The 12,807-nt window shown below is 37.9% G+C and overlaps 1 protein-coding gene across 2 annotated transcripts in view; it reads left to right on the forward strand.

Moving 5' to 3' along the window:
* hdac11 (histone deacetylase 11) overlaps positions 1-11,697 on the forward strand; it is a 40,940-nt gene extending 29,243 nt beyond the window's left edge. For both annotated transcript variants that reach the window (XM_026932743.3, XM_034314370.2), the window contains 3 exons: positions 5,709-5,805; positions 8,303-8,481; positions 9,873-11,697. In XM_026932743.3, the coding sequence (XP_026788544.1) occupies positions 5,709-5,805; positions 8,303-8,481; positions 9,873-10,112 (516 nt within the window). In that variant the 3' untranslated portion in view covers positions 10,113-11,697. The remainder of the gene's footprint in view (positions 1-5,708; positions 5,806-8,302; positions 8,482-9,872) is intronic.
* Positions 11,698-12,807: the final 1,110 nt, after the last annotated feature.

A 12,807-nucleotide genomic window follows, 5' to 3' on the forward strand; every position in this document is an offset into this window, starting at 1 on the left:
CCACTGCTCTAGAGTCCAGTGGCGGCGTGCTTTACACCACTGCATCCGACGCTTTGCATTGCACTTGGTGATGTAAGGCTTGGATGAAGCTGCTCGGCCATGGAAACCCATTCCACGAAGCTCTCTACGCACTATTCTTGAGCTAATCTGAAGGCCACACGAAGTTTGGAGGTCTGTAGCTATTGACTCTGCAGAAAGTTGTAGACTTCTGCGCACTGCACTTCAGCATGCGCTGACCCCGCTCTGTGACTTTACGTCGCCTACCACTTCGTGGCTGAGTTGCTGTTGTTCACAATTGCTTTCACTTTGTTATAATACCACTAACAGTTGACCGTGGAATATTTAGTAGTGAGGAAATTTTACGAATGGACTTATTGCACAGGTGGCAACCTATCACGGTACCACACTTGAATTCACTGAGCTCCTGAGAGTGACCCATTCTTTCACAAATGTTTGTATAAGCAGTCTGCATGCCTAGGTGCTTGATTTTATACACCTGTGGCCATGGAAGTGATTGGAACACCTGAATTCAATGATTTGGAGGGGTGTCCCAATACTTTTGTTAATATAGTGTATTTAGTGGAATGTCTGTGAGAGAAGTTATAGCAGCTGTAAGCAGGCACTCCATCACCAACCTCTCAGTTTTTTCTCTCTTGAAGTTAATAAGACAAAAAGCAGCTTGTCATGTTACCAAAGCTCTGACACTGGAGACTCCTTCCATAAATGTTAAATAACCGTAATCCGTCTCCTTATACAGAAAGCTTTATAAAAAGATGACATGTTTTTCTTGGTTATCGTTAGCTTTAGGTTATGTGGACTGTTGGCCATTCAAGTCCCTCTCAAAAAGTTGTTACGAAAGAAATGATACGGCATTAGAACAAGTGCATTATTATAAAGCTGTGGTTTTAATTACAGCTGAGACTACTGTCAGAGCTGCTCTTTATCAGCACATCTTCATCAGTCAAATTAGAGAATTTAACAATGCTGTGCTATAGGTAATTATGATTCAGACTTTTTTTGACCAATGTCAGTGTTTGTTTATGGAACATTTACATGTTTATTGTAGAACACAGCAATCAGTAATCATACCTAATGTCTTTAATGGAGGAGAAAATTGTGATGCAGGTGCAGTCTTTATTTGTGATAATAGCATGTTTTAAAGGGGTGTTAATATGTAATTATTCACTACAGTAACTTGTTTTGTGTGAATATGGACCATGGAGTGAATTTTTTTCTATTATTTTTCTTAATCTTTGCCAAGCAGGCAATTGGAATCTTAGTTTCTATTTAACTGTGCCCCATCACTGTAATGACTCTGTTAATGAGGCAGGCCATTTAATGGATGATGGGCTGAGCACTTTCTCTGTGTTTTGGCTTCTGTCCACAGAAGTGCCATAAGCAATTTGAATCATAGCTTGATTATAATTATGGTCTTTTGCTTATCGATGAAGACAAGGTGGAAGTGAATCAATGCACACACAGAGTAAATAATTCATGAAGGTCCACATGGGAAACAAGAGTCCAAATGTGCTTGTGGGCTTATAAACAGGCATGAAAGCTCTGTCTCAGCTCTGCTTAGAGGCTGTAGAGAATACAGAGAGGTGCAAAGCTGGCATTAAAATGCAAATTAACCAACCAGAATTATGACATGTTATTTCGGGAAATGATCTCTGCCGGCAAAGTACTTTCCATATATGAATTCATAAGTGCTAATTAGATGCACAATGAAAGAGCAAATCGCTTGCAATATATATGAACAATGATCAATTTTGATCATTAGATGATCATTAGAATGCTCCATGGCTGGGAGAACAGACCAGTGTGGATCTCCCACCACTGAACCTATTGTGTTACATGGGTTCCTATGGAAACTGCCATCTTTGGAAGATGAAATATATCAGGCTTATATTGAAGCCATCTAGCGTGAAGTGTGAAGTGGTGTAATCCATAAACGTTATCCACATCAACCCTATGTTGAAACCCATGAAAAGCCAATAAAATCATGATTAGCCTGAAGACTAGAAGGATTTTCAGCAGAGCACCAGGATAGGACTTGGCGTACCAATCCAAGAGTGACTGACAGAGTCTTGTATAAGAACAAGTTACTAGGATTCTGGGATCTAGGATTTCTGCCATTTACTGTTCTGAGAATGAGTTACGATGCGCAAAATGCTCTCAGTCCCTTCACATAACTATTTTATAGTTATTGTGGCAGCTTCTGTCATCACACTGCCATTACACGACTCCTTTGATGGCTGCTGCTTAGCCTGGGGGCAGTTCAGGAGTTGAAAAATAGCCAAGAACAATAAAACTCACCACAGGTCCATCTGACAGGTTCATCATGTGCTATAAATAGTGTTTGGGCCATAGAGCCTGTAGGTGATTCAATGCTTTTTATGCAATAGCAGAACTGTCCCCTTTGCTTCACCAGGACGGTGCTCTCTGTCTACAATGGTTCACCTCTAATTGTCCGGGACAGCATTGGGATTAAAAGATCATGTCCATTAGCCCAATTGTATGCAGAAAATTAACATTTTCCTGTTTCAAAGTCTCCATTTGTTCAGTTTTCCAGTGGATGGATTCCATGCTGTAATTAGAGAATGCGGAAAAATAAGATCTCGGTGATCCTGTATTCATTTTCATCAGCATATAAAACACAAAAGCAGATCGGCTGTTCTATTTTCTGCTGAGGGACGTAACTAGGCTGCCTTTATTTTCCTATTCAAAGATTAATTTTTGATAGCCTTCACATTTCAGTTGGTTTGAATAGTAACCTGCTACACCGTTGATGAAGGTGATTAGAGGAGCTTTATGGATGTATCTTCCTGCTTTTGGAAGCTGAATAGAATTTTACTGCTTCATTGCACGGATTGAGCTTTGAAAAGAATGGGATTTGTCCTTAATGTGTGTTTTTGTTCTCATAATTAACCAGCGGTCTCTCTTAGAGACTTTGTTCTGAAAGCAATATTGACATGTTTTAAGACATAAATGAAAATGTGAGAGCGATCACTTGAACACTGGTTGTGATGGAAGGAGTAGGGATAATAAAGAGAGAGGTTTTGGTGACACGTCTGTGATCAGACAGGAAGTGTTCATCATGCATGTAATCATCAGTTATACTTTACAAAAAACAGTACAGTTTTTCACCTGTTATGTACAAAGAGGTATACTGTCAATATTGTTTGAGAGTTTCTGGATTAATTAGGATAGAGAGAGAGAGAAAACAGAAAATTCATGTCACTGTAATAATAAATGAAAAGAAGTCCCTATAGGGCAAACTTCTCAAAACACCTGAGGTTTTTCTCTAAATTGTGAAGCAATACTGCACACAGTTCTGTGTTAATGAATGAGCTTTTCCTCCAGTTTTGGCAGTTTATACAGTACATCAAAGAGCACAGAGTAATTAAAATCTGTCCTAGTGGCACAAAGCTCCCATGGCAAAGTGGTCTGCTATGTCTGCTCATTCATCATAGCCCCAGATTATACAGGCTTCATTACGATTGTTGGTATCACACTCTAGGCTTTTTTACTAAGCAGTCAGGGAAGGAATTTCATTTCATGTTAGTCGTCTTGGTCCATGGCTGTTTGCTCTGCTCTGCAGTTTGCTGTCAAACCTGATCCAATGTGATATAAATTTATAAGCATAAAAAGATTTAAGAAATGAAACTGATAGGGGAAAAAATAATTTTGATCTAATATACACACACAAACACGGTGCCTTGCAGAAGTATTCAGAGCCCTGACCAATTCTCTCGTATTACTGAATTACAAGTGGTACATTGAAATTTCATTCTGTTTGATATTTTGTGACATTATGTTGGGAAATATTTTTATGAAAAATAAATACAGTGCATAATACAGTGCAAGGCACTGTATATAATGTACATACACTGGCCATAAATCAAAATATAAATGCTGCAAGAAATGGCCTCCTGCAAATTGCACCTGGTGTCGTTATAAAAGGCGTTGCCATTGGTTGGGAAGATTTCCCGTAAAAAGTCGCAAGGGAAAGGTGCTTCCTAAAGTTCTCAGGGACAATATTATTAAGCAACATGCTTAGAAAAAGTTTCGGAGCCATAGAAAAGCCCTTAATCATCCCTGTCAGTACAATTTTTTTTCAATAATATGCAGGTGGAAAGTTCATGGAACTGCAACTAATCGTCCCTGGACAGGTGCGCTACATGAGATTTCATGCTCTCATAGTAATGATAAGGAAGGAAAGAGAGAAGACAGCAGTCATGTTTGCAGGACGACTTGAAACAGCAGGAACAACAGTTACACAGAGAACAATAACCAATGAACTGCACTGCAGTCGTCATCGTTCTTACACCCCAGCTAAAAATAAATAAATAAATAAAGCACAGAGGTGTGCATCTGAAAGCATTTAAACAAATCAGAAACAATATACTCTGGTCAGACAAAACAAAACTAGAACTCTTTGGCAGTTATTCAACTTGTCATGTTTGGAGAAAGAGGGAGATCCCAAGAACATACTACAGTGAAGTACAGAGGTGGGAGGATCATGATATGGGGCTGCTTCTCTGCAACTGGTCATATGGCATTACACATCAGTGAAGGAAACATGAATGGAGCGATGTACTGGGATATACTAGAAGAGAATTTCACCTCATTATCAGTCTAGAAACTAAATCTGGGGAAAAGATGAAAAGATGATCTTCAAGACAATGACCCCAAACATACAGTGAAAATAACTCAAGGAGGCCTTGCATGGCCTAGCCAACATCCTGAGTTGAAACCCATTGAAAATTTATGTAGGATTTTGAAATTGTAAGCCTATCAAAACGCCCTTTGCACCCTTGGGAACTTGACGATGCTTTGGCCAGAGGAATGGGCCAAAATTGAACCACAATGCTGCAAAAAAAACAAATTACATCTTACCATAGACATCTCAAAGCTGTAGCTGCCAAGGTAGCACAGTGGGCTCCATCATTGTGAAATGGAGTTTGGAACTATCAGGACTGTTCCTAAAGCTGGCCATCAGGCCAAACTAACTGGGCTGGAAAGGCTGTGGTCAAAAAAGTGACAAGTGCCCCTCTAACAGAGCTTCATATATAGGAAAACCTGTTGCAAGGATAACCAGCAATACTCAATCTCAATCAGGCCTTTATGGTAGAATGGCTAAACCAGGTACTGCTCAGAAACTGGTTAATACCAGCCCTACAGTGAAGCATGGTGGTGGCAGCCTCGTGTTATGGGGTACTTCTCACTGCAGGGAGAATTGAGGGAAGGATACATGCATCCAAACACAGAGAGGTCCTTGAAGAAAACATGCTCCAGAGTGTGCTCAACCTCAAACTGGGGTGAAGTTTCACCTCTCAGAATTGACAAGGACCTAAAGAATAATTGGAGAAATTGCCCAAATCTAGGTGTACAAAGCTTGAAGACTTACCCAAAAAGACTTATACTTCAGTAATTGCTGCCAAAGATGCTTCAACAAAGCACTGAATAAAGGGTGTGTATACTTAACTAAATGAGAGAATTAGTTTTTGATTTTTAATAAATTTGCAGAAATATCTAAAAACCTGTTTTTGCTCTAAATCTATAACACAATAAGGTGTGCAAAAACTGAAGACATGTGAATACTTTGTTTTATCATAATCTCAGTGTTGGATAAATTCAACTAGATTCACTTTACTTTCTAAGTATGTGAACTTTTATGTATTTTGCTCTCTCCTTTTGTTGTCCAGGGAAATGGACATGAGAGGGATTTCTTGGATGACAGACGGGTTTACATAATGGACGTCTACAATCGGCACATCTACCCTGGGGACGGATACGCCAAGAGTAAGTGTTCAAAGCTTCGATCTTAAAATCACATCACATAAAGGGATTATCTGAAGATGGCTTTGATATGAAAAACTGTAATCCTGTATTATGGCACTTTGAGCAATTCTGCACAGTTATGATTAGCATTTGCATATACAGTTAGTCAGAGAGAGAAACAGGGAACCCAGACCTTACATTCAGTTAGGGAACAGTGCATCTACTGCCCCCTTTAGGGGGCAGTGTTGTGCAGAAGAGCTATTTTGCAATGTTATGTGATCTTGCAAAAGTGTTCTTATTCTTGTGTAGCAATATAGCACAAAATGATGAAGTGTGATACGAGAGTTTTTATCCGTTAATGGTACGGTACTTTACGTCATTCTTACATCATTCTTCACTAAACTGAGTAATAAACAGCAATAATAACATAATAATAACAGTAATAAACTATTAATATACTACATATACCATACTTTTAAAATACAGTACAACATGTTTTACCATGGAAAGTAAAAAAACAGATGTAAAGAAAAAAAAAGTATAAAATACACAACTAATAATAATAATAATAATAATAATAATAATACAATAAATAATAGCTGTGACAGAAAGAAGAAAATATCAACGATATAAAAATGTAAAAATATATCATAATAAGTGTGTAGAATAGAATAAATAATAAATAGTGAATTAAAAATTATAAATAATAAGAGTAAAATATATGTGCCAGTAAAAGTAAGGCAAGTATTAAAAGTTAGTTAAATGCTGTTGTGAACGAAACTATGTTTTATTATTATTATTTTTTTTTCAAACAGAGGTAGATGGAGCCTGATAAATGTTTAATGGTAATGTGTTCCAGATCACTGGTGTAAAAATAAGGCTGTTTGTTATGTTTCATACATGTAAAGTGGAGAAGACTAGAACACAGTTTATCAGGCACTCACAGATATAGATGTAAGTGCTATCTATTAAGAGATTTAAAAACTAGTAATAAAATTTCGTAGCCGATTCTACAGGTAACAGGCTGCCAAATGAAATGATTTTCTAGTACATGTTAAGCAACTTGTAGTACCCCTTCCTTTTAGTGTTTTTCCTACTCCAGCATGCCAGTACTGACTCAGGTAAGGCCTGTTAGTAAGCTGATTAGCTGGATCAGGTGTTTGGGGTCAGAGAAGACAATAAAATCTTCAGCATTAAGGTACACCGTACTTCAGAACTGGCTCCACTGGCATATAGGACTATACTATGCACTAATTAATTCATTACAAGATGTGATCATTAAGACACATCAATAGTTAATATTGTTTTTTTTTTTTTAGGAACCTACATGTGTTATGATGGTGTACATTGGCACAGATAGCATTGCCACCTCACAACTCCCAGTTTGACACTGAACTCAGGTTGCTGTCTGTGTGGAGTTTTGCGTGTTCTCCGTGTGTATTCGTATGAGTTTTCTCCAGGTTCTCTGGTTTCCGCCCATGGATTGGTGACTCTATATTGCCCCTAGGTGTGAATGAATGTGTGTGTATCGCGCCTTGCGATGGACTGGCATTCCTGGTATTCTTGCCTCGCATCCAGCGTTCCTGCAGATCCACTTATTACACTTATAAGACTTTTGCACCCTAATGTATATTAACTCTACTGTGTGTCACTAATGCTGTGTAGCGCTGTGGTAGAGCTGAGTGGCAGCATATACATTATTCCATATTCTTCTCCACAAACTCAACCTGTCAATTCCAGTGAATATGTAGTTTCTTTTTTTCAAAAGTTCTAGTCTTTATTTTCTAAACAAAAGCTCTATTATATGAATATATGAATGAATTTGTCCATCAATCCTACATATTCATTAGAAAGTGCAGCCTGGGTTCCCAAGATAAGGTGTGTTTTTGGCTTTGTTTTTTTTTCACTTCCTTTTTGAGACATTTTCCTTCAGTGACATTATGCTGTGTTTAAATAGAAAGTGGCTTGCTTTTCAAAAACTTTTTCCAGCCATGTCTTCATCTGCACTGAAAGGCAAAAGTGCTTAATTATGTCTTGAAAGTGTTTAAAAGTGCTTTGTCTCCATGCCATTACACAATGTTTAATTTTGGATGTCCTAGTAATCTAGGTCATCTGTTCTCATTTTACAGCAGTGCAAATTTTATTTCAATCATTGGCCATATGAGCAAAAAGTATTAAAAAAATTAACATGCAAATCCACTTCTTGTATGAAAATGACCTGACAGTCGAGCAAAGCAGGAAAAATGTTGCAGTTTCATAGGAAAATCTGTACGATGTCATTAATATTATATATTGGGTCAAAGACCAAGCAGAAAGGTTAGTTTAGTAATAGTAATAACATTATTTAGGGTAGTAATTTGTACTGTGAGGGTGACATGGTGGTGCAGCATGCAGTGTTGTTGCCTCACCAGTCACCGCTTCCGCTAAAATGGTTACTGAAGAAGAATGAATGTATGAATGAGTGATTGAAGCTGAAAACTGAGATGAAAGAATAATTGGACCTCATTTGTTTGTATAGGGGCCATTAAGAGGAAAGTGGAGCTGGACTGGGGCACAGAAGACACCGAGTATCTCCAGAAGGTGGAGCTCCACTGTGAGGGCACATTGAATGAGATCAGACCTGACGTAATTGTGTACAATGCGGGTACTGATATCCTGGATGGTGATCCTCTTGGAGGCCTGGCCATTTCCCCTCAGGTACAGAACCCAGAGATATAGACATCTTTATTTGAACTATTTGAGAAGTAGTTTCACAATAGCTTAGCTGTATGCCAAGGTGATTTTATTGAACCAGGTCTATTAGGTTTTCTATTCAAATATGGTGTTATGTAACCAGGTTTAATATTAGGTTTATTTTGCAGGTAAAATATTGGGTTGGATATAAATATAGAGGCAATATTGAATTAGACTTCTGCATAAGGAGCTGTTTTACACAAAATGTGCTTTATTAAATTCTACCAGACAAAGTTTGAGTACATGAAGGACTTCAAAAACCTTTTTAAAAAAATCCTTTTTAAGTATTTAGAAAAATACATTTTAATACGAACACAAAGGGTGGCAAAGGCCAAGAGTGTTCAGTAATGAATCGTGACCTGAATCATTAAGAGTATCTGTTGTACACATCTGTGTCCCTGGAGTAGGATCTTTTTCTTTTAGATTTAAAAGGTGTGCACAGATGCCATGACATACAAAACTATAATAATAGCTCGTACTGGTGATATACTGGGCAATGTTACATTTTCTCCTCTAATACAAACGGAGCATTAACATGTTCATATGAATTATAGCTGCCTCTACCACAACACTGTTAAATTCTATGTTCTGATCAAAAGACATTGATTAATATTCTATAACAGCACAACTCTGACAGCTGTGTCGGCTGTAATTCAAATCTTTCTAAGGTTTCCATAGTAACAGCTCATTCAAAATGACTTGTACACCACATAAAAGGGTTAAAAACCTATAATAGTATGTCGAAGTTTTCTGTGCAGAGACATTCATTTAGCATTTATAGAAGGAGTCTCTGGTGTGAGCATTTTATAACACTCAGAGGTAAAGCTGTAACTTTAAGGCTCAGGACAGTTGTGGTTTCTCAGTAACATGATAAACATGATAAAGCTATGTTTTTTTGTCGTCAAAAACAAGAGGGAGAAAAAAAAGAGAGGCTGGTGGATTGTTTTTAGCTGCTATTGCATAAGGATAACAGGAGCTAAAATGTTTCACGGACATTCCACAATATTAAACATAAGTATGAAAAAAAGTGTGTCATTCTTTAATAAATAAAAATCATTACAATTAATTACAATAATAATTAATTAATCTTTGGCAAATTGCTGTGATTTAAGAGAAATAATGCACAACAGGATTTGCTTTTATTGGAAATCTGAGTGGTATTGGCATCTGTCATTGATTATTTTCCTGTAACAGCACATCCTGAAGAGTTTTATTCCTTACTTAATAATTATTGTATCATTCTGACAAGCTAGACAAGAGCTTTATTATAGTAATGGTTCTGAGAGTTTTTGCTTAGTTAGTGTTATCACAGTCTTTATGGCAATAAGTGCATCGTGTTTTTCCTCTGCTCTCAGGGCATCGTGAAGAGAGATGAGATCGTGTTTAGGGCTGCACGGAGGAGAGGGATCCCCATTCTCATGGTGACGTCAGGCGGCTACCAGAAGAAGACAGCACGTATCATTGCTGACTCAATCCTGAACCTGCACAGACAGCATCTGATTGGTGGAGAGGTGTCGGAAGAGGCGGGGCAGTCGATGGTGCCAGTCATGATGAGCAAGTCTGTGTCAGCAGGGGCAACTTTCAATGCCATCTGACGTTTACATCTAGCTCTTACTGGCCTGTTTGTTTAAAGTTAGAAGCACTGTCCTCATTTTTTGTTTATTAACAGAAACATTTAATCCTGATAAGGTGTGGGGTGATCCAAGGAACTTTATTCTTCAGTTTTAGTGAGGGAAAGTTTATATATTTTTAACTGCTTCAGCCTATACAACTTTAACCCATGGTACTTTAACAATGAATTAAACCTTCTAGATGAGATTTTAATTCTTTACATTGGTACTTTATGCAATGCTTATTTGCACAATTTGAATTTTATTTTAAATGATGATAACAAAAGCTACAGCCATTCCAAGCGAGGAAGCAGTTTCTAAATTTACTGTACTATACAAATTTCTTCTACATTACCAAAAGTCATTTGGTACGAAGTACTCCTGTTTATTATAAGAGTCTAACCATAATCTTTACGTGCATTGCTCATCGTTTTATTACTCTTATTACATTTCTATACTGTTCTAAATGTATAAAGCCATAAATAATGCCAATACTCCATGCCCCAGGTCTAGCACAATCCAACAGCCGTATCCTTAGAGTTAGTCTGCAAGTTTATTGGCTTGGCTTTGTGCGACTGACCAACTGAATGTGTTCTTCTGAAGAGGATTGCTTGCCTCTTACCCAGTTTGCCTTTTTCAGCAGACTTCATTTAACAGTGTTTTTCATGAACCATAACCCTCTCCGTGCCCCCGGCAAGTCCTTGCAAGTTCTTCTTCTTCATGCTGACTCAGCATCTACTTTTAGATATCCAGCATTGAGGTAATATAAATTATAAATATGTGCAGTCCTCTTAGGTGATGCTCAATCCACCTCAAAAAAAGCGTAGCTGCTCAAGGCCTCTCCTGACCAGAGGTATCCTCTTACTACCATTTAGCAATTTATTTTATCAAAACACTCAATGTTGACAAGCTAAGAACAAAATAATTAAGTGGAGTTAGCAAGAAATGGCCTTTGAAAACAAGGTCGTCTTGTAAAGTTTAGCTGCCATCTGCTGGGTTTCGTGCTTGGCTGCTGGAGTGAGATTGGGAATAGCTACTAATAAGTGTGATGATAGTGTATGAGAGTAAGATGAAAGATTGAAATACTTTAGCTTGCAGATAGATTGCCAAGGCTAATTTTATAGCTCCTTGAGGAAGATTGAGTATAGGTGCATGCAATTTCAAGATTCAGTACTCTAAATGCAACTTTTTAGCAGGTATTTGGTCAATAAAAGTGTCGTTACCACTACTTAATAACGCACATTAACATGATCATTCTCTTTGCTTTGTATTGATTTTGGTGATGTGTACCTTATTGACATGAATATACTTTAAACTGATTCCTGCACTTATACCCCTCTCAGGGGAGCTTATTCTGATCTTTCTGGAGGTCTATTCAGGTGTGTGTAAGTGTTTAAATACTCATGTACCCACTTACTGTACTGTATGTCCATGCACTACATGTTGTGGCGCCTAAAAAAAAGAGCCATGATATAATATGCATTCTTATTTTTTTTTTTGGTATCTGGCATTCAGATTTAAATCACTTGTGTGTGAGAATGGGACAAATAAATCAAATCTAATTACATGATTATGGCTGTGCTTGTGTTAGCTGTTCACATGATTTATGTAGCTCTTTCTCTATTAGCGTGCTACCTCCAGAAGTGCCTCCTTTATTGTTTGAAAGCCTCTCCACTCCTGGAGAATGTGATTAAGGATGAGCACACTTACTTTCTGAGCATGGTGAGAAAATGGGTGACACTGTTTATCACCATTTCTTTGCACAACGATTTTGTCTCCTTTGTGCTGGTTCTTGGTGAGATTTAGGTGCACAGTCTTTCATTTTCCCCCAGGTGTTCCACATGGTGCCACACATTAGACCACTAAACTGCTCGGAAGTAGCCTCACAGATGTGCAAACAGCTCACAAAATGGTTAAAATAAGCACACTTTTAGGTGATGTCATGGGTTATCTCAACAAAGGTATGAGTGAGTCAGCCAAGAAACATCCTTTACATCACACAATCTGCTAGGCTGAAAGTTACACAGTCACTTAAATGTCCGTTTGAATGTGCTCCCTGCTGGCTCACTTTTATAGACATCATTAATGGTGTGGGCTTAGGTAACGATTTTTTCCGTCTGACACTGAACTCGTATGCACTCACACTACAGCCTCATCCAGTGGTGTTTTAACTGGGCGGAGGATTTCATGATACGGAAATAAGCATAATGGATTATTTGACAAATAATTTAAACTCTTAAATACTTTTAGAACATTTAAATAATACATAGATAATTTACCCATTGACATTTTTTATATAGGTAATGTTAAGACTACACATGGGCTGCTTGGATAGAAACAGAAAAGCACACACATACACTATATACATGTACACTCACTGACCACTTTATTAGGAACACCTGCTCCTTCATGTATATATTCTATCAGGTAGTCATGTGGTAGCAACACAGTGCATTGCAAAAACATCGCCTGGTCTTTTTCCAATCTTCAGCTGTCCAGTTTTGGTGATTCTGTGCCCTCTGTAGCCTCAGATTCCTGTTCTTGACTGACAAGAATGGAACCTAATGTGGTCTTCTACTGTTGTAGTCCATCTGCTTCAATGTTCAGCGTGTTGTGCTTTCTGAGATGCTTTTCAACCCATGGTTGTTACCATGGCCTTCCTGTCAACTTGAACCAGTCT

The sequence above is a fragment of the Pangasianodon hypophthalmus genome, chromosome 20 (genome assembly GCF_027358585.1).
Source record: "Pangasianodon hypophthalmus isolate fPanHyp1 chromosome 20, fPanHyp1.pri, whole genome shotgun sequence".
Classification (NCBI taxonomy): Eukaryota; Metazoa; Chordata; class Actinopteri; order Siluriformes; family Pangasiidae; genus Pangasianodon; species Pangasianodon hypophthalmus.